The sequence below is a fragment of the Polyodon spathula genome, chromosome 44 (assembly GCF_017654505.1).
Source record: "Polyodon spathula isolate WHYD16114869_AA chromosome 44, ASM1765450v1, whole genome shotgun sequence".
Taxonomy (NCBI): Eukaryota; Metazoa; Chordata; class Actinopteri; order Acipenseriformes; family Polyodontidae; genus Polyodon; species Polyodon spathula.
The window spans coordinates 70,089-92,958 of record NC_054577.1 but is presented as its reverse complement, the minus strand read 5'-3'; the positions used below and the strand labels follow the sequence as shown (position 1 = coordinate 92,958).

Here is a 22,870-nt window from a genome sequence, read left to right as displayed (position 1 = left end):
GCCATTGCTTAAAGAAAAAAATAAGCAAACAAGTTTGGTGTTTGCCAAAAGGCATGTGGGAGACTCCCCAAACATATGGAAGAAGGTACTCTGGTCAGATGAACTAAAATTGAGCTTTTTGGCCATCAAGGAAAACGCTATGTCTGGCACAAACCCAACACCTCTCATCACCCTGAGAACACCATCCCCACAGTGAAGCATGGTGGTGGCAGCATCATGCTGTGGGGATGTTTTTCATCGGCAGGGACTGGGAAACTGGCCAGAATTGAAGGAATGATGGATGGCGCTAAATACAGGGAAATTCTTGAGGGAAACCTGTTTCAGTCTTCCAGAGATTTGAGACTGGGACGGAGGTTCACCTTCCAGCAGGACAATGACCCTAAGCATACTGCTAAAGCAACACTCGAGTGGTTTAAGGGGAAACATTTAAATGTCTTGGAATGGACTAGTCAAAGCCCAGACCTCAATCCAATTGAGAATCTGTGGTATGACTTAAAGATTGCTGTACACCAGCAGAACCCATCCAACTTGGAGGAGCTGGAGCAGTTTTGCTTTGAAGAATGGGCAAAAATCCCAGTGGCTAGATGTGCCAAGCTTATAGATACATAACCCAAGAGACTTGCAGCTGTAATTGCTGCAAAAGGTGGCTCTACAAAGTATTGACTTTGGGGGGGTGGGGGGGGGGGTGAATACTTATGCACGCTTAAGTTTTCTGTTTTTTTGTCTTATTTCTTAATTGTTTCACAATAAAAAATATTTTGCATCTTCAAAGTGGTAGGCATGTTGTGTAAATCAAATGATACCAACCCCCAAAAAATCCAGGTTGTAAGGCAACAAAATAGGAAAAATGCCAAGGGGGGTCAATACTTTCGCAAGCCACTGTACGATCCACTGGACGTATGTCCGCGTGGGTTCAAGCCCCACTTCTGCTAGATGTGATGATAAAAACGGGCTAAAAATTATACAGAGGTTCAAGGATGTCCTCCTAGTATACTACAATGAGAACATTCAACATATTGCTTCTGTAGTTTTGATTGGTGAATATGAAATCAGACCACTGTAACTTAACCACAGATGCTGTGCAGAGCCAGAAACACCAAATGCCGTGGACACGCACACGCGCGTGGGAGCTTGTTTGTTTAAGTGAGGGAAGTGTCCGCTCTGCAGGAGCTACGATTCGCCGCAAAGGGAAAGTTAATGAATCGCGAGAACGCTGTTTCTACTGCACTTATCTACTAGACTGGCTGCTTTTATTCCGTGTCAAATAAGCAATGCGATCGGAAACAAGTACAATGTTTTAACACAATTGCATGTATAACACAGTCGGGCAAAATATACCATTAACAGCACAGACAAAGTTTTTGTGTTGAAAAATTACGTTTTATTGACAAAATTATAAAATAAAGTAATATCAAGCTTAACACTGTCTAAACGGATTGACGGATTGATCATTTTGTATCGCAGCAGTAGGAATTAAAGTAGCGAGTCAGAGGTGTGTGTAAGAAACGACATGCAAATAAAGTACTGTAAACATCTAGTACAATAAAAGCACAGCTTTGCTAAGATTAATATTACTGCTGAATTACTGTGGCAGCAAAGCAGTGATACTGATCGGCTGCTGACTATACTGCCTCCGAACAGACGGCATTGAACACTATACTGCCTCCGAACAGACCGCATTGAACACTGATGAGCAGCTCACTATACTGCCTCCGAACAGACCGCATTGAACACTGATGAGCAGCTCACTATACTGCCTCTAAACAGACCGCATTGAACACTGATGAGCAGCTCACTATACTGCCTCCGAACAGACCGCATTGAACACTGATGAGCCGCTCACTATACTGCCTCCGAACAGACCGCATTGAACACTGATGAGCAGCTCACTATACTGCCTCCGAACAGACTGCATTGAACACTGATGAGCAGCTCACTATACTGCCTCCGAACAGACCGCATTGAACACTGATGAGCAGCTCACTATACTGCCTCCGAACAGACCGCATTGAACACTGATGAGCAGCTCACTATACTGCCTCCGAACAGACCGCATTGAACACTGATGAGCAGCTCACTATACTGCCTCCGAACAGACCGCATTGAACACTGATGAGCAGCTCACTATACTGCCTCCGAACAGACCGCATTGAACACTGATGAGCAGCTCACTATACTGCCTCCGAACAGACCGCATTGAACACTGATGAGCAGCTCACTATACTGCCTCCGAACAGACCGCATTGAACACTGATGAGCAGCTCACTATACTGCCTCCGAACAGACCGCATTGAACACTGATGAGCTGCTCACTATACTGCCTCCGAACAGACCGCATTGAACACTGATGAGCTGCTCACTATACTGCCTCCGAACAGACCGCATTGAACACTGATGAGCTGCTCACTATACTGCCTCCGAACAGACCGCATTGAACACTGATGAGCAGCTCACTATACTGCCTCCGAACAGACCGCATTGAACACTGATGAGCAGCTCACTATACTGCCTCCGAACAGACCGCATTGAACACTGATGAGCAGCTCACTATACTGCCTCCGAACAGACCGCATTGAACACTGATGAGCAGCTCACTATACTGCCTCCGAACAGACCGCATTGAACACTGATGAGCAGCTCACTATACTGCCTCCGAACAGACCGCATTGAACACTGATGATGCTCACTATACTGCCTCCGAACAGACCGCATTGAACACTGATGAGCTGCTCACTATACTGCCTCCGAACAGACCGCATTGAACACTGATGAGCAGCTCACTATACTGCCTCCGAACAGACCGCATTGAACACTGATGAGCAGCTCACTATACTGCCTCCGAACAGACCGCATTGAACACTGATGAGCAGCTCACTATACTGCCTCCGAACAGACCGCATTGAACACTGATGAGCAGCTCACTATACTGCCTCCGAACAGACCGCATTGAACACTGATGAGCAGCTCACTATACTGCCTCCGAACAGACCGCATTGAACACTGATGAGCCGCTCACTATACTGCCTCCGAACAGACCGCATTGAACACTGATGAGCAGCTCACTATACTGCCTCCGAACAGACCGCATTGAACACTGATGAGCAGCTCACTATACTGCCTCCGAACAGACCGCATTGAACACTGATGAGCAGCTCACTATACTGCCTCCGAACAGACCGCATTGAACACTGATGAGCAGCTCACTATACTGCCTCCGAACAGACCGCATTGAACACTGATGAGCAGCTCACTATACTGCCTCCGAACAGACCGCATTGAACACTGATGAGCAGCTCACTATACTGCCTCCGAACAGACCGCATTGAACACTGATGAGCAGCTCACTATACTGCCTCCGAACAGACCGCATTGAACACTGATGAGCCGCTCACTATACTGCCTCCGAACAGACCGCATTGAACACTGATGAGCAGCTCACTATACTGCCTCCGAACAGACCGCATTGAACACTGATGAGCAGCTCACTATACTGCCTCCGAACAGACCGCATTGAACACTGATGAGCAGCTCACTATACTGCCTCCGAACAGACCGCATTGAACACTGATGAGCAGCTCACTATACTGCCTCCGAACAGACCGCATTGAACACTGATGAGCAGCTCACTATACTGCCTCCGAACAGACCGCATTGAACACTGATGAGCAGCTCACTATACTGCCTCCGAACAGACCGCATTGAACACTGATGAGCAGCTCACTATACTGCCTCCGAACAGACCGCATTGAACACTGATGAGCAGCTCACTATACTGCCTCCGAACAGACCGCATTGAACACTGATGAGCAGCTCACTATACTGCCTCCGAACAGACCGCATTGAACACTGATGAGCAGCTCACTATACTGCCTCCGAACAGACCGCATTGAACACTGATGAGCAGCTCACTATACTGCCTCCGAACAGACCGCATTGAACACTGATGAGCAGCTCACTATACTGCCTCCGAACAGACCGCATTGAACACTGATGAGCAGCTCACTATACTGCCTCCGAACAGACCGCATTGAACACTGATGAGCTGCTCACTATACTGCCTCCGAACAGACCGCATTGAACACTGATGAGCCGCTCACTATACTGCCTCCGAACAGACCGCATTGAACACTGATGAGCAGCTCACTATACTGCCTCCGAACAGACCGCATTGAACACTGATGAGCAGCTCACTATACTGCCTCCGAACAGACCGCATTGAACACTGATGAGCAGCTCACTATACTGCCTCCGAACAGACCGCATTGAACACTGATGAGCAGCTCACTATACTGCCTCCGAACAGACCGCATTGAACACTGATGAGCTGCTCACTATACTGCCTCCGAACAGACCGCATTGAACACTGATGAGCAGCTCACTATACTGCCTCCGAACAGACCGCATTGAACACTGATGAGCAGCTCACTATACTGCCTCCGAACAGACCGCATTGAACACTGATGAGCAGCTCACTATACTGCCTCCGAACAGACCGCATTGAACACTGATGAGCAGCTCACTATACTGCCTCCGAACAGACCGCATTGAACACTGATGCTCACTATACTGCCTCCGAACAGACCGCATTGAACACTGATGAGCAGCTCACTATACTGCCTCCGAACAGACCGCATTGAACACTGATGAGCTGCTCACTATACTGCCTCCGAACAGACCGCATTGAACACTGATGAGCAGCTCACTATACTGCCTCCGAACAGACCGCATTGAACACTGATGAGCTGATGAGCTCACTATACTGCCTCCGAACAGACCGCATTGAACACTGATGAGCAGCTCACTATACTGCCTCCGAACAGACCGCATTGAACACTGATGAGCAGCTCACTATACTGCCTCCGAACAGACCGCATTGAACACTGATGAGCAGCTCACTATACTGCCTCCGAACAGACCGCATTGAACACTGATGAGCAGCTCACTATACTGCCTCCGAACAGACCGCATTGAACACTGATGAGCTGCTCACTATACTGCCTCCGAACAGACCGCATTGAACACTGATGAGCAGCTCACTATACTGCCTCCGAACAGACCGCATTGAACACTGATGAGCAGCTCACTATACTGCCTCCGAACAGACCGCATTGAACACTGATGAGCAGCTCACTATACTGCCTCCGAACAGACCGCATTGAACACTGATGAGCAGCTCACTATACTGCCTCCGAACAGACCGCATTGAACACTGATGAGCAGCTCACTATACTGCCTCCGAACAGACCGCATTGAACACTGATGAGCAGCTCACTATACTGCCTCCGAACAGACCGCATTGAACACTGATGAGCAGCTCACTATACTGCCTCCGAACAGACCGCATTGAACACTGATGAGCAGCTCACTATACTGCCTCCGAACAGACCGCATTGAACACTGATGAGCTGCTCACTATACTGCCTCCGAACAGACCGCATTGAACACTGATGAGCAGCTCACTATACTGCCTCCGAACAGACCGCATTGAACACTGATGAGCAGCTCACTATACTGCCTCCGAACAGACCGCATTGAACACTGATGAGCAGCTCACTATACTGCCTCCGAACAGACCGCATTGAACACTGATGAGCAGCTCACTATACTGCCTCCGAACAGACCGCATTGAACACTGATGCTCACTATATGAACAGCATTGAACACTGATGAGCAGCTCACTATACTGCCTCCGAACAGACCGCATTGAACACTGATGAGCAGCTCACTATACTGCCTCCGAACAGACCGCATTGAACACTGATGAGCTGCTCACTATACTGCCTCCGAACAGACCGCATTGAACACTGATGAGCAGCTCACTATACTGCCTCCGAACAGACCGCATTGAACACTGATGAGCTGCTCACTATACTGCCTCCGAACAGACCGCATTGAACACTGATGAGCCGCTCACTATACTGCCTCCGAACAGACCGCATTGAACACTGATGAGCAGCTCACTATACTGCCTCCGAACAGACCGCATTGAACACTGATGAGCAGCTCACTATACTGCCTCCGAACAGACCGCATTGAACACTGATGAGCAGCTCACTATACTGCCTCCGAACAGACCGCATTGAACACTGATGAGCAGCTCACTATACTGCCTCCGAACAGACCGCATTGAACACTGATGAGCAGCTCACTATACTGCCTCCGAACAGACCGCATTGAACACTGATGAGCTGCTCACTATACTGCCTCCGAACAGACCGCATTGAACACTGATGAGCAGCTCACTATACTGCCTCCGAACAGACCGCATTGAACACTGATGAGCAGCTCACTATACTGCCTCCGAACAGACCGCATTGAACACTGATGAGCAGCTCACTATACTGCCTCCGAACAGACCGCATTGAACACTGATGAGCTGCTCACTATACTGCCTCCGAACAGACCGCATTGAACACTGATGAGCTGCTCACTATACTGCCTCCGAACAGACCGCATTGAACACTGATGAGCAGCTCACTATACTGCCTCCGAACAGACCGCATTGAACACTGATGAGCTGCTCACTATACTGCCTCCGAACAGACCGCATTGAACACTGATGAGCAGCTCACTATACTGCCTCCGAACAGACCGCATTGAACACTGATGAGCAGCTCACTATACTGCCTCCGAACAGACCGCATTGAACACTGATGAGCAGCTCACTATACTGCCTCCGAACAGACCGCATTGAACACTGATGAGCTGCTCACTATACTGCCTCCGAACAGACCGCATTGAACACTGATGAGCTGCTCACTATACTGCCTCCGAACAGACCGCATTGAACACTGATGAGCAGCTCACTATACTGCCTCCGAACAGACCGCATTGAACACTGATGAGCAGCTCACTATACTGCCTCCGAACAGACCGCATTGAACACTGATGAGCTGCTCACTATACTGCCTCCGAACAGACCGCATTGAACACTGATGAGCTGCTCACTATACTGCCTCCGAACAGACCGCATTGAACACTGATGAGCTGCTCACTATACTGCCTCCGAACAGACCGCATTGAACACTGATGAGCTGCTCACTATACTGCCTCCGAACAGACCGCATTGAACACTGATGAGCTGCTCACTATACTGCCTCCGAACAGACCGCATTGAACACTGATGAGCAGCTCACTATACTGCCTCCGAACAGACCGCATTGAACACTGATGAGCTGCTCACTATACTGCCTCCGAACAGACCGCATTGAACACTGATGAGCAGCTCACTATACTGCCTCCGAACAGACCGCATTGAACACTGATGAGCAGCTCACTATACTGCCTCCGAACAGACCGCATTGAACACTGATGAGCAGCTCACTATACTGCCTCCGAACAGACCGCATTGAACACTGATGAGCAGCTCACTATACTGCCTCCGAACAGACCGCATTGAACACTGATGAGCTGCTCACTATACTGCCTCCGAACAGACCGCATTGAACACTGATGAGCTGCTCACTATACTGCCTCCGAACAGACCGCATTGAACACTGATGAGCAGCTCACTATACTGCCTCCGAACAGACCGCATTGAACACTGATGAGCAGCTCACTATACTGCCTCCGAACAGACCGCATTGAACACTGATGAGCAGCTCACTATACTGCCTCCGAACAGACCGCATTGAACACTGATGAGCAGCTCACTATACTGCCTCCGAACAGACCGCATTGAACACTGATGAGCAGCTCACTATACTGCCTCCGAACAGACCGCATTGAACACTGATGAGCAGCTCACTATACTGCCTCCGAACAGACCGCATTGAACACTGATGAGCAGCTCACTATACTGCCTCCGAACAGACCGCATTGAACACTGATGAGCAGCTCACTATACTGCCTCCGAACAGACCGCATTGAACACTGATGAGCAGCTCACTATACTGCCTCCGAACAGACCGCATTGAACACTGATGAGCAGCTCACTATACTGCCTCCGAACAGACCGCATTGAACACTGATGAGCAGCTCACTATACTGCCTCCGAACAGACCGCATTGAACACTGATGAGCTGCTCACTATACTGCCTCCGAACAGACCGCATTGAACACTGATGAGCAGCTCACTATACTGCCTCCGAACAGACCGCATTGAACACTGATGAGCTGCTCACTATACTGCCTCCGAACAGACCGCATTGAACACTGATGAGCTGCTCACTATACTGCCTCCGAACAGACCGCATTGAACACTGATGAGCTGCTCACTATACTGCCTCCGAACAGACCGCATTGAACACTGATGAGCTGCTCACTATACTGCCTCCGAACAGACCGCATTGAACACTGATGAGCAGCTCACTATACTGCCTCCGAACAGACCGCATTGAACACTGATGAGCTGCTCACTATACTGCCTCCGAACAGACCGCATTGAACACTGATGAGCAGCTCACTATACTGCCTCCGAACAGACCGCATTGAACACTGATGAGCAGCTCACTATACTGCCTCCGAACAGACCGCATTGAACACTGATGAGCTGCTCACTATACTGCCTCCGAACAGACCGCATTGAACACTGATGAGCAGCTCACTATACTGCCTCCGAACAGACCGCATTGAACACTGATGAGCTGCTCACTATACTGCCTCCGAACAGACCGCATTGAACACTGATGAGCAGCTCACTATACTGCCTCCGAACAGACCGCATTGAACACTGATGAGCAGCTCACTATACTGCCTCCGAACAGACCGCATTGAACACTGATGAGCAGCTCACTATACTGCCTCCGAACAGACCGCATTGAACACTGATGAGCAGCTCACTATACTGCCTCCGAACAGACCGCATTGAACACTGATGAGCAGCTCACTATACTGCCTCCGAACAGACCGCATTGAACACTGATGAGCTGCTCACTATACTGCCTCCGAACAGACCGCATTGAACACTGATGAGCAGCTCACTATACTGCCTCCGAACAGACCGCATTGAACACTGATGAGCTGCTCACTATACTGCCTCCGAACAGACCGCATTGAACACTGATGAGCTGCTCACTATACTGCCTCCGAACAGACCGCATTGAACACTGATGAGCAGCTCACTATACTGCCTCCGAACAGACCGCATTGAACACTGATGAGCAGCTCACTATACTGCCTCCGAACAGACCGCATTGAACACTGATGAGCTGCTCACTATACTGCCTCCGAACAGACCGCATTGAACACTGATGAGCTGCTCACTATACTGCCTCCGAACAGACCGCATTGAACACTGATGAGCAGCTCACTATACTGCCCGAACAGACCGAACAGACCGCATTGAACACTGATGAGCAGCTCACTATACTGCCTCCGAACAGACCGCATTGAACACTGATGAGCTGCTCACTATACTGCCTCCGAACAGACCGCATTGAACACTGATGAGCAGCTCACTATACTGCCTCCGAACAGACCGCATTGAACACTGATGAGCAGCTCACTATACTGCCTCCGAACAGACCGCATTGAACACTGATGAGCTGCTCACTATACTGCCTCCGAACAGACCGCATTGAACACTGATGAGCAGCTCACTATACTGCCTCCGAACAGACCGCATTGAACACTGATGAGCAGCTCACTATACTGCCTCCGAACAGACCGCATTGAACACTGATGAGCTGCTCACTATACTGCCTCCGAACAGACCGCATTGAACACTGATGAGCAGCTCACTATACTGCCTCCGAACAGACCGCATTGAACACTGATGAGCAGCTCACTATACTGCCTCCGAACAGACCGCATTGAACACTGATGAGCAGCTCACTATACTGCCTCCGAACAGACCGCATTGAACACTGATGAGCAGCTCACTATACTGCCTCCGAACAGACCGCATTGAACACTGATGAGCAGCTCACTATACTGCCTCCGAACAGACCGCATTGAACACTGATGAGCAGCTCACTATACTGCCTCCGAACAGACCGCATTGAACACTGATGAGCAGCTCACTATACTGCCTCCGAACAGACCGCATTGAACACTGATGAGCTGCTCACTATACTGCCTCCGAACAGACCGCATTGAACACTGATGAGCAGCTCACTATACTGCCTCCGAACAGACCGCATTGAACACTGATGAGCAGCTCACTATACTGCCTCCGAACAGACCGCATTGAACACTGATGAGCAGCTCACTATACTGCCTCCGAACAGACCGCATTGAACACTGATGAGCAGCTCACTATACTGCCTCCGAACAGACCGCATTGAACACTGATGAGCCGCTCACTATACTGCCTCCGAACAGACCGCATTGAACACTGATGAGCAGCTCACTATACTGCCTCCGAACAGACCGCATTGAACACTGATGAGCAGCTCACTATACTGCCTCCGAACAGACCGCATTGAACACTGATGAGCTGCTCACTATACTGCCTCCGAACAGACCGCATTGAACACTGATGAGCCGCTCACTATACTGCCTCCGAACAGACCGCATTGAACACTGATGAGCTGCTCACTATACTGCCTCCGAACAGACCGCATTGAACACTGATGAGCTGCTCACTATACTGCCTCCAAACAGACCGCATTGAACACTGAATAATAACTCACTATACTGCCTCCGAACAGACCGCATTGAAACTAATAATAATAATACTAATACTAATAATAATAATAATAATAATAATAATAATAATAATAATAATGAATACAGTATTAATCACTGCTATTCATTTGAACTATACGTATTCACACATTTACATTTGCAATACAATTTTTAACCAAAAAACAACAACTTTCAGCTCATGCGAAACACTAAAATAAATTGCAGCGTTTCAGCGATTGATTCAGTTTCATTTCAGACTCCGGAAAAGCAAAACAAAACCCCTTTGATTTTCGTTTCTGCTTCAATCTGAGCTTTCCGCTATTGAAATATTAAATCCTGCGCGGAACCCGAGTTGGGGTGGCGAAATGTGTACGGTGGGAAATATTGGCTGCGTTCACGATGCTTTCTCACCACCTGCATAGCAGACCGGTCTGCACCTGACGTCACCGGGCTGCGCCGGCGGCACTCGGGCAGCTTTGAACATAAGAACATAAGAACATAAGAACATAAGAAAGTTTACAAACGAGAGGAGGCCATTCGGCCCATCTTGCTCGTTTGGTTGTTAGTAGCTTATTGATCCCAGAATCTCATCAAGCAGCTTCTTGAAGGATCCCAGGGTGTCAGCTTCAACAACATTACTGGGGAGTTGATTCCAGACCCTCACAATTCTCTGTGTAAAAAAGTGTCTCCTATTTTCTGTTCTGAATGCCCCTTTTTCTAAACTCCATTTGTGACCCCTGGTCCTTGTTTCTTTTTTCAGGCTGAAAAAGTCCCTTGGGTCGACACTGTCAATACCTTTTAGAATTTTGAATGCTTGAATTAGGTCGCCACGTAGTCTTCTTTGTTCAAGACTGAACAGATTCAATTCTTTTAGCCTGTCTGCATATGACATGCCTTTTAAGCCCGGAATAATTCTGGTCGCTCTTCTTTGCACTCTTTCTAGAGCAGCAATATCTTTTTTATAGCGAGGTGACCAGAACTGCACACAATATTCAAGATGAGGTCTTACTAGTGCATTGTACAGTTTTAACATTACTTCCCTTGATTTAAATTCAACACTTTTCACAATGTATCCGAGCATCTTGTTAGCCTTTTTTATAGCTTTCCCACATTGTCTAGATGAAGACATTTCTGAGTCAACAAAAACTCCTAGGTCTTTTTCATAGATTCCTTCTCCAATTTCAGTATCTCCCATATGATATTTGTAATGTACATTTTTATTTCCTGCGTGCAGTACCTTACACTTTTCTCTATTAAATGTCATTTGCCATGTGTCTGCCCAGTTCTGAATCTTGTCTAGATCATTTTGAATGACCTTTGCTGCTACAACAGTGTTTGCCACTGCTCCTACTTTTGTGTCGTCTGCAAATTTAACAAGTTTGCTTACTATACCAGAATCTAAATCATTAATGTAGATTAGGAATAGCAGAGGACCTAATACTGATCCCTGTGGTACACCGCTGGTTACCACACTCCATTCTGAGGTTTTTCCTCTAATCAATACTTTCTGTTTTCTACATGTTAACCACTCCCTAATCCATGTACATGTCTTTCCTTGAGTTCCAACTGCGTTCAGTTTGAGAAGGTTTCCCAGCACAGTCGACTGAGCAAACATGCAGACTGGCTTGACTGCTTGAACAGTGTTTTTACTGTTCCGCTACAGCTCCATCATAACTAGACTGATAAATAAATTATACAATGACTTTTTCAGTCACCCCAAGACCATCTTTTATTATGAATCTGATTAAGCAATGATGTTATGAACATCAGTTTTATATAGAGGATATTCCATGCCAAAATTATAAATACATAAATACATACAGGGATAAATAAATAAATGTTGAAATAAATACATAAATGAATAAATACATGAATAAATACATACAGAAATAAATACAGAAATGAATTAATACATGAATGAATAAAAACATATAGAAATAAATACATAAATGAATAAATACATGAATAAATAAATACATATAGAAATAAAAACAAATGAATAAATACATGAACAAATAAATGCATATAGAAATAAATACAGAAATGTTGAAATAAATAAATACACAGGCATTTATTTATTCATTCCTGTATTTATTTATTTTTCATTTTGGCATGGAATATCGTCCATAGTTTTACTATTCTCGTTTGAAAATGAATCTCAAAAGCATCAGTGCAGCGGTATTTCTCATTCACAATGCAGTAGTTGTAATTCATGCCAGCTCTTTTTCTGTGTTATTCACACCCCCATTCTAGGTGGCGCCTCCAGGATCACTAATCCTTCGTGTGCTTCTCTGCGCCCCTCTTGCACGGGTGGCGCTCTTGCATTGTTTTGAAGGCGGCTCTGCTCTGCGCAGCCTCAGACCAGTGTGACGCAGGACATGCGCAGACTCTGAAAAGCCTGCGCGACAGGAACGCACCCGGTGGCTTTGGAGTTGAGCATGCGCATTAGAAAGCAGAGCCCGTGGAAACTGGCGCCATTTCGGATCGGCGCGGTGTCAGCATTGCATAGAGCACAGCGCGCAAAGAGCCAACATGGAGAACCCTGCCATCCAGCTTCATACTGCCACCCAGCTTCATACTGCCATCCAGATTCATACTGCCATCCTGCAATCCAGCTTCATACTGCCATCCAGCTTCATACTGCCATCCTGCTGCATCCTGCAATCCAGCTTCATACTGCCATCCTGCTGCATCCTGCAATCCAGCTTCATACTGCCATCCTGCTGCATCCTGCAATCCAGCTTCATACTGCCATCCTGCTGCATCCTGCAATCCAGCTTCATACTGCTGCATCCTGCAATCCAGCTACATACTGCCATCCAGCTTCACAACCGCCAGGAGTTTCTGTTTGTTTATTACCTGCACGGAGTCCCTGGAAAAGGAAAGCATCGCATTTCTCTGTTGAATTTCACACACAGAGTGGAGCGCGTCAGTCTCTGCAGACAAGTGTCGCTTTTCATGGGATTATTTACTGAGAAACAAACGCGTTTCAATTCGAGCAGAGCTGCGCGGGGTCCTGAAAGACGGGCGCTGCTGCTTGCAAAGTCTGTTTGTGATGCATATATATGAATGGGAAGGCTACGATAAAAACAAATATATCTACTAAATACAAACCGAAGCGGTGTTTCTGAATGAAAAGAATCTCCCAGTAAAACCAGTGCAGATGGAGGTCAGGGTCTCCATGTCGCTCTTTCAAGAGCAGCTCGCCTCTCCCGTCGAGCGCGCAGTGAAAGCGGCTGTGGACTCCGTCCTGCGGGAAATCACTGAAGCTGTCAGCAGCAAATTCACTGAGATCCGAGAGGAAATGACTGCAATGAAGAGAGAGAATGAAAGGCTGAAGCTGAGACTGGAAATATCAGAGAGCGAGCTGAGAGCCGTGCGAGGGAGTATAAACGCTGCAGATACAGACATCAAACAGCCTTTCATATTTCAGGGTAAGATTGATTTTATTGTGCGGTATTGCTCGGTCAATCCAACACCTCAAACCAGCTTCTACTGGAAAGATCTTGGTTGGAATTTCTCTTAAGACACGTTTTAAAGTGTCTGATGATTATAAGCGCGGTTAATAGCACAGCTCTGTCCTAATATTGGTTATAAGGAGTCTAATTGAGGCGTTGTGTTGTTTTATAGACTGTAAGAACGTAGTGCATCTAGCCTAGTCTAATTCATATTTAAATAGCTATTCTAGAAACTAAGAAAGCACTATACTGGTAAGTCTTAACCAGTCTGTAATTAGAGAGGCTGAAATGGTATCCTCATGGTAAAGCGATGTCTTGTATAGAGTCCCACTGAGACAGTCACAGCCCATATTGCAGAGGGTTAGAATAATGATTGGTGTCCTAATATGAACACACAGCAGCACCCCGTGTTTTCGTGTTTATTTTTTTTGGCGGGGGGGGGGGGTATTATTTAAGAGCAGAGATGAGTTTGCACAGGATTACAAATGTATTGTAATACTACAAGGGATGTGATTGGATTTATTTGTTTGGTACAGGATGTAGAATATAAAGATGTTCATATGAAAATGCCTTTTCCTTCACTTTGTTCATAGGAACACAAACACAGTGTTATCCTATGATTGTAGAATAACAGGAATGGGATCAATACCAGAATGAACACAGACCACCAAACTATTATACCAGCTCACCGCTATACGAAATAACTGAGGAACAGACACTTGAAATGCAAGCTGCACATTATTGAGCACAGCAGCCTGGAGGGGTTAATTTAATACAATCCCTGATCAAAGCAGCTAACACAGAATGTTGATAGGAGTTGAAATAAATATTTGATCATTGCAAAAGTATGAACCATGGCATTGTGGGTAGGGTATGAGGGCTAGATGTTCTTTATTAAGTATAAATAAATAAGAGAAATACCTCCTCTTAGACCCAAAGACATCTCTCAGTAGCATTCTGACATGGGGCTGGCTTTGCAGAGGAGCCGAGCTAGTAAGAAAGAGCTGGAATTTTATACAGTTTTGTTTCCCCACAGATCCCAGAGAGAGCCACGCTATCCCTGAATCAGAAGCACAGGAGGAGCCAAAGATAGAAGCAGTTTCCACACAAGAGGAGTCCTTTGAGCAGGAGTGCTGTGCAAGTCTAATGCAGGTTACAGAGCTGCCGTTTGTTAAAGATGAAGAGGTCCCTCAACAGGAATGTGTTCCTATCAAAGAGGAGATCATAGAGCAGGAATGTGTCTCCATCGCAGAGGAACTGTCTACTGAATATATTGCCTGTGCACTTCAGGAGAACAGCAAGCTAGGATCCAGCCTGTGTGATGATTCTCCATCTGAATGTGAACTGGGATTTAGAGGTAATCCTACTAAACATAAGAACATAAGAACATAAGAAAGTTTACAAACGAGAGGAGGCCATTCGGCCCATCTTGCTCGTTTGGTTGTTAGTAGCTTATTGATCCCAAAATCTCATCAAGCAGCTTCTTGAAGGATCCCAGGGTGTCAGCTTCAACAACATTACTGGGGAGTTGATTCCAGACCCTCACAATTCTCTGTGTAAAAAAGTGTCTCCTATTTTCTGTTCTGAATGCCCCTTTTTCTAAACTCCATTTGTGACCCCTGGTCCTTGTTTCTTTTTTCAGGCTGAAAAAGTCCCGTGGGTCGACACTGTCAATACCTTTTAGAATTTTGAATGCTTGAATTAGGTCGCCCGTAGTCTTCTTTGTTCAAGACTGAACAGATTCAATTCTTTTAGCCTGTCTGCATATGACATGCCTTTTAAGCCCGGAATAATTCTGGTCGCTCTTCTTTGCACTCTTTCTAGAGCAGCAATATCTTTTTTATAGCGAGGTGACCAGAACTGCACACAATATTCAAGATGAGGTCTTACAAGTGCATTGTACAGTTTTAACATTACTTCCCTTGATTTAAATTCAACACTTTTCACAATGTATCCGAGTATCTTGTTAGCCTTTTTTATAGCTTCCCCACATTGCCTAGATGAAGACATTTCTGAGTCAACAAAAACTCCTAGGTCTTTTTCATAGATTCCTTCTCCAATTTCAATATCTCCCATATGATATTTATAATGTACATTATTATTTCCTGCGTGCAGTACCTTACACTTTTCTCTATTAAATGTCATTTGCCATGTATCTGCCCAGTTCTGAATCTTGTCTAGATCATTTTGAATGACCTTTGCTGCTGCAACAGTGTTTGCCACTCCTCCTACTTTTGTGTCGTCTGCAAATTTAACAAGTTTGCTTACTATACCAGAATCTAAATCATTAATGTAGATTAGGAATAGCAGAGGACCTAATACTGATCCCCTGTGGTACACCGCTGGTTACCACACTCCATTCTGAGGTTTTTCCTCTAATCAGTACTTTCATTGAGCTGCCTGTTCATCTTGCAGAGCTGCTACTGAACACCAGCAGTGTGCTTCACATTCATATTTTACCCAAGGGGAGCTGCCCAACCACTCTGTCAACAAGGACATAACTGTGCTCTCTCCTGAGGCAGCTGCTAGATGTGCAGCCACTGCCCCGCCTCTTTAGAATGCTGTTAGATCAGCGGTGTCCAATCACGCTCCTGCAATCCATTCCACTCCTCATTGAACACGTTCACTTCTATAAAGTGCTGCTCCTGTGCCTGGATTTAGGTTTAATTGGTTCACTTAAACAACTTAGAACAGGGTTGGAACAAAGAGCAGGAGTGGAAGGACCAGCTCTGGACACCCTGTGTTAGATCTGTGCCTTTCCCTATTCCTGGCAGCCTGTTTGCAGTTGTGCTGCTCCCACAACTTTACAGAGCCGCAGGGATCACATGTCCATCACTGGGTGATGTCACATCCAGTCGGGTTGCTTAGCGTCCCCAGAAGAAACATTTCCCCCTCCAGCCCTAGATAGTTCTACATATCGTGTGTCTTCAATACAGGCAGAATAAAAAGGCAAGGTGCATTGCGTGGGATTGCAAATGGGATTTCTGTTTTTAGAAGCACAGCAAATACTAATCAAAAACAAATGAAAATATTCCATTAATAGCAATACTATCACCATGCAGTTTGTTAATAACTTGGTTGTACAGAGTCAGGATTTTTCAATATTCCAGTTTAAACGGTAGAAAAGCAGGTGGATTTTCATTTTCCACGTCACTGACATGCTGTCATCATTCTTGCTTTGACTGACACTTGAGGGACACTAGCTGGTAAACGAATCCGCCTCATCTCATGCAGCCAATCACTGAACTGCTCATTGGCTTGTGTTCAACACACAGACCCAACACAGGGACGAAGCGGTGGTGTTTCTTCATGTCATATATTGACAGGGGAAAGATAACGTAGGTTTATTGGAGTTCACACAAAAAACAAAAAAACCCTGTAAACTTTTCCCTTGTTAATGCAGGTCTTATTTTGGTTTTTCACTTTTCCCTTGTTAACGCGCGTCTATTTTAGTTTTTCTCTGTTTTTTTAATGCAGTTTTTCATTTTAACCATTTGTTTACACAGCAGTAGTCCCACACGTTTGGTCACCATCATAACTGTTGCATGAAACCGAAGTGTAATAATCCAGCACCGCTGCACTTAAGCATTTATAATGTATATATAGCTGACGAGTGTTCCGCTGGTATCCCTTCACGCCTTTCTTCTTAAAGGCGTACAGCCTCTATACATGAACCCCCAATATTACTCGCAAGCACCTCAGTGCATATTTTTACGATATCGCAACAAAAGGAATACAGTTTTTATTTTGCTTTTGTGCATATGTATATCACCTTACAGTACAACAGCACAACAAATCTTTTGTGAATACCAAAAAATCTTTTTAATAAAAAATCTTTTTAATAAAGTAGTCAGCACAAATGTAGCATTAGGCAGTCTAATGTTTTACCATCTCGAATTGCTTAACACAGAAAACCCACCCCTTCAATTCTCTGATTGGTTAAATGTTGTGTCAAGACGTAACACAGCTGTCATGTGGTTCCAAGATTGTTTTTTTTTCACCCAGCAATGTGCCAGTGATCTAGTCTGCTGGAAGCACAATCAATCCTTATTGATAAAGGCACAGTAGCATCTGCAAGACGGGCAAATCGGGTTTTTTCAGCGGGGCGGCAACAGCCACTTTGCTGGGCGGTCTGCCCAGCTGAAAAGACCTGGGGAGAACCGTGCTGTAATTGTCATGGTTATGACATGAAGCCCTGCAGAACAGTGCTTGTGGAAGAATGCTGCACAATAACCTTTGTCTCTCTTTCTTTCTTTCTTTCTTTCTTTCTTTAGCTTCTAAACTAGATGAAGGAGAACCCGACTGCACTCCATCACCCCACTGCAAAAACTCTTCTAGTGGGAAACCACAGTGCAAGAAGCGCAGAGAAACGACACCCCAAGAAGAGTATGTGAAGACATTGAGAACTCACTCAGTTAAAATCCCTTCTTTACAAGACAGACCCCCTCTTACTGTGGAGAGTACAGAGACGCCACATTCTGCATGTTTTAACAGTTCTGAAACCCAGGGCAACTTGAAGACCTTGCCTCATTATATTAATGGTGGGAAGAGTTCCTGTCAATTAGACATTCCTGAAACTCACAAGGGAAATCCCACAGGAGGGACTACATTTTCCTGGGCTGATTGTGGGAAGAGTTTCAATCATATATCACTGCTTAAAAGACACCAACACATTCACATAGGAGAGAAACCTTCCCACATACAGTCCAGTGATAAGAGTTTCACACAGTTAGGGAATCTTCATTCACACCAGCGCATTCACTGCACTGAGTGTGGGAAAACATTCAGTCACACAAGGAACCTTAAAAAACACAAGACTGTTCACACAGGAGAGAAACCTCATCACTGTGCTGTTTGTGGGAAGCGATTCAGCCAGTCTGGAGACCTTAAAAGACACCATAAAATTCACACAGGAGAGAAACCTTATCACTGTGCTGTTTGTGGGAAGAGATTTAGTCTGTTTGGAAACCTTAAAATCCACCAGCGCATTCACACAGGAGAGAAACCTTATCACTGTACTGAGTGTGGGAAGAGATTCAGTCACATAGGAAGCCTTAAAAACCACAAAGCCATTCACACATGAGCTAAACCTCATCACTGTGAAGATATTCAGCCAGTCTGGAGACCTTGAAAGACACCATAAAATTCACACAGGTGTGTAATCCTCTCCCTGCATTTAATGTGTGAAGAAGTTAAGTCAGTTGCTGGCTCTTACAGGACTCGAGAACATTCTCAGAATTGCAGACACTTGAACAACAGGAGTGCATTTGACTAACTACAGAAATATTTACTGAAAACGAATGAACCTGCTTGACAAACAGGGTCACCCCCATGGCCTTAACTAGCTATGAGGACACCGGGGGCGAGTCCACGCTTGTTTTTTTTTTAATCATCAGTGGTGATGCTCATGTAAAAATTCTTCTAAAGTACAAAAGACTACATCATTTTCTCTGTTGGTTTGCCGTGTAACACAGATTTGGAGGTTGGATAGTAAATACCAAGCAGTCATATGCATACTGCAGGTAGAGCTTCAAACCTCAGTGTGACCTCAGGAGAATCAGCTCTGGTTACGATGCTGGTCACCCCTGATCACAATCTGTTCAGATCAAAAGCTCACAGACCACAAATATGAGCGAGTCTTGAGTCTTGTATTCCTCATGTTGTTGAGCATTGGCATTGTGTTCTGTCACATTAGTAATGTATTAAACAGATTGTTATTATGAATGCACGTCTCTCTTGCTTTTCTCATGCATTGCTCAGCCTCTTGCAGTGGCTTCTGTGGAAACTTCCCCGATACCATGGTGAATCTGCGCTACCTCAGGACACAGCACAGTGTACCGCAGTTATCATGAGGGCAGCTTGAAGTGTAAAAGCAATACTGCTTCCAGCAGGGGGCACCAGAGAGCTTTTAGGAATGGAATGGGCTGCTTACCATTGTTTCTCAATGAGGTGATTTCTGCTCAGGATGTGTTTAATACTGCCCTCTCTCTCGGGTACTCTATTAACAAACATAGGCTTCTGTGTTTTTAATATCAATTTGTTGATTGAGAACGAGACTGCTGAAGAAAATTAAATCTATATAAAAAATGCTTTGCTGCCTGTTTTAAATGCTATTTTAAATGATGTTCAGTGTCTTGTCAATCAATGATTTCATTTTAAAAATCCAGTAGTAAATACAGTGATGTCCTTTTTTGTACAGTTCTTCTTATTATTTGTAGTGTTTTAGATTGCAAGGCTGTGAGATTTTAAACAGCATCTCACACGACCGCATGGTAATTGGAATCGGGGGTTGAGGATTTATAAACTGCAGAATCGGGAATAGAAGACAGAGCAGACATTTTCAATACTTGGAAATGGGAATTTTAGCAGCAATGCCTGCATCTTTTGTTTGAAGTAGATTATGATTAGCTGCTCTGCAGCTTAGTCTGCAGCTCTGCACTAAAGCCACAAGTCTGTTGCAATTGACCCACATGGTTTTCATTGCTGGCTTCAGTAGGAGCATTGGGCACTGGGAAATGTAGTTCTGATGCCATTTTAAAATCCCAGAACTACATTGTCTTTAACAGATTTCCATAAATGCTGTGCTCTACACCACTATCTGTGCAAGAGGCTGAAAGCAGAGACACGCAGTGCTGTTACAAAGCAACGCCAGCAGCGTTCATCTGGTGAGCCTGCACAACCTCTGCCCCAGATTTACAGCCTAATGAAGTCAAGGATACCAAATGTGCTTCCAGCAGTGGAAGATGCTATTGATAGTGATAATGTTGGAGTGGAAACATAAGAGGTTGTCCCTGGAACATCAGGTATCATTCACTACAAAATGAGTATTCAAATCAATTGAAAACTCGCCATTCTGATCGCTCTATCGCTCTGCTGCTTCTCCCTGAACTACAGAATTTGCCTCTCTCATTCCGAAAAGAAAGTTTTTAAAAGATATCTTGAACTTTCAGCTTTTTTCTCTTTTAAGATGTGGGTCACACCCCCTGCGCAACTGTGTGATCTGATGCAGTATTTATAAATGCATCTCGATTATTCCTGCCGTACCTTTCTCTCCACATAAGCCTGGCCAGGTCTGACAGTGTCAGCTCTTCTGTGCCTGTATTGTTTTAAATGGTTTCTTAGCACAGGCTCAGTAGTTGTCCAGTTGTAAACTGCAAAGTCAGTTTGATAAGTGACCGGGTATTACACAGTGCAAACAGGGGCTAGGCTGGGGCTGCATCAGCTTCCTAACAGCAGTAAAATAGTTTGTGTAACAATAAAGCTGTGTTGTAAGTGTGATTTTATTAGAGCTTCCTTTATGAAGGTTTCTGGACGTTGGGACATTGCCGTCAGGCAGTAGGGATTGGCTGAGCTTTATAGCAAAGCTGCCGATAGGCCTCTGCGCGAGCTGCCGTGTAAGCCCGCCCCCCTGGGAGCTTACTATACGCAGCGCGCGGAGACTCTCTTCCTCTTTTGTCTTCAGCATCGGCAGCGGTAGGTACTAAAGCTCTTACTGATTGTACTCGCAAAGCTTAGGCTTGAGACGCTGGTTTTGGCCCCTTCCACGAGTTTATTTCAGTACGTTTATTATTGGTTATTGGATTATATAATTGTGTTATATATATTATATATATTATATATATATATATATATATATATATATATATATATATATATATATCCTTCACGCTTTGCTTCGGCATCGCGTTTTTGTTTAACCTCGTGGTCTCCGTCTTCTCCTATTATTTATAATATTACACCAAGCATGTTTTTGGGTTGTATATATTTCTATTTCAGATTTATATATATATTTTGACGCGCGTCATTGGCTTTGCCACGCGCATATTCACTGCAGCGTTCCAGAATCTTCCACTGCTGTGTGTTCCCCACCGCGTGGTAGCTGTACGGCTTGCCCTACAGCCCCTTCTACAGTACACCAAAAAAAAAAAAAAAAAAAAAAAAAAAACCCTTTTCACCAAAAAGAAGATGACCACCAAGCACATACTCCCTTTAGCACCTAGGTAAGTATTAACACCAAATAAGACACTGTACCAGCACCAGCGTCTCCGCTCTGCGGGTCAGCTGACGCTTAGGCGTCTTGTGCTAGCGTCTCGACGCTCGGTACTCGCTCTGCGAGGTGTCAGCGCTTAGCTTGGGACTCGGTGCTCGGTGTAGCGCTTCTCGCGCTCAGTGGGACTCGGTGCTCGACGTCGACGAGCTATACGCTCGACACTCGGCGCTTCGACGCCACGTGCTCGACGCTCGGCGCCTCGACAGTACGTCCTCGACGCTTTGACGCTATACGGTACAACGCATCGGCGCTCTGCCGCTTGCTGTTTGACGTTCTCGACTCGACGCTTGGCGTTTGGTCAATGTTTACGGTGCCGTGCTCACACAAGATGTCGGGCTTTCACCGGTGCACGTCCTGCCAGGCTAAGCTGCCTGCCAGTGACCCTCACGAGGAGTGCGTGGCATGTCTCGGGCCGGAGCACGCCGCATCCGCGCTGGTGGATAGGGCTTTTTGCAGTCTCTGTGCTGTCTTTCAGACACGCACCCTTCGACAAAGGGCCAAGAAGTCAGTGGGTGGGCACTCCCCTTCACTGGGATCTTCCCACACTGTCTCAGCCCCGCCGTCATCCACTGCGACGCCGCCAGGGAGACTGCAGCTCTCCACGAGCCCGGCCTCCCAGATCTCAGCTGGTCAGAGGTCCCCCACCAGACGCGCTCGGGCTAGCAGCCCCTCCTCTTCTAGGGCACGCCCTCGTCGGGAGTCTAGGTCGCGCTCGCGCTCCAGGCTCTCGTTCCCCTCGTCGAGTAGGGACAAGTCTGAGGTGGCGGAATTAACCTCCAAGATGACTCAGTTC

At 45.9% G+C, this 22,870-nt stretch overlaps 1 protein-coding gene across 3 annotated transcripts in view; it reads left to right on the top strand.

Annotated features, from left to right (window-relative positions):
- The window catches only part of LOC121305563 (fibrous sheath CABYR-binding protein-like), a 133,453-nt gene extending 114,024 nt beyond the window's left edge, over positions 1–19,429 (top strand). For 2 of the 3 annotated variants that reach the window (XM_041237226.1, XM_041237224.1), the window contains 2 exons: positions 15,064–15,384; positions 18,302–19,429. In XM_041237226.1, coding sequence (XP_041093160.1) covers positions 15,064–15,384; positions 18,302–19,110 — 1,130 coding nt within the window. In that variant the 3' untranslated portion in view covers positions 19,111–19,429. The remainder of the gene's footprint in view (positions 1–15,063; positions 15,385–18,301) is intronic. The other variant, XM_041237225.1, reaches the window with a different exon arrangement.
- The last annotated feature ends 3,441 nt before the right edge of the window (positions 19,430–22,870 follow it).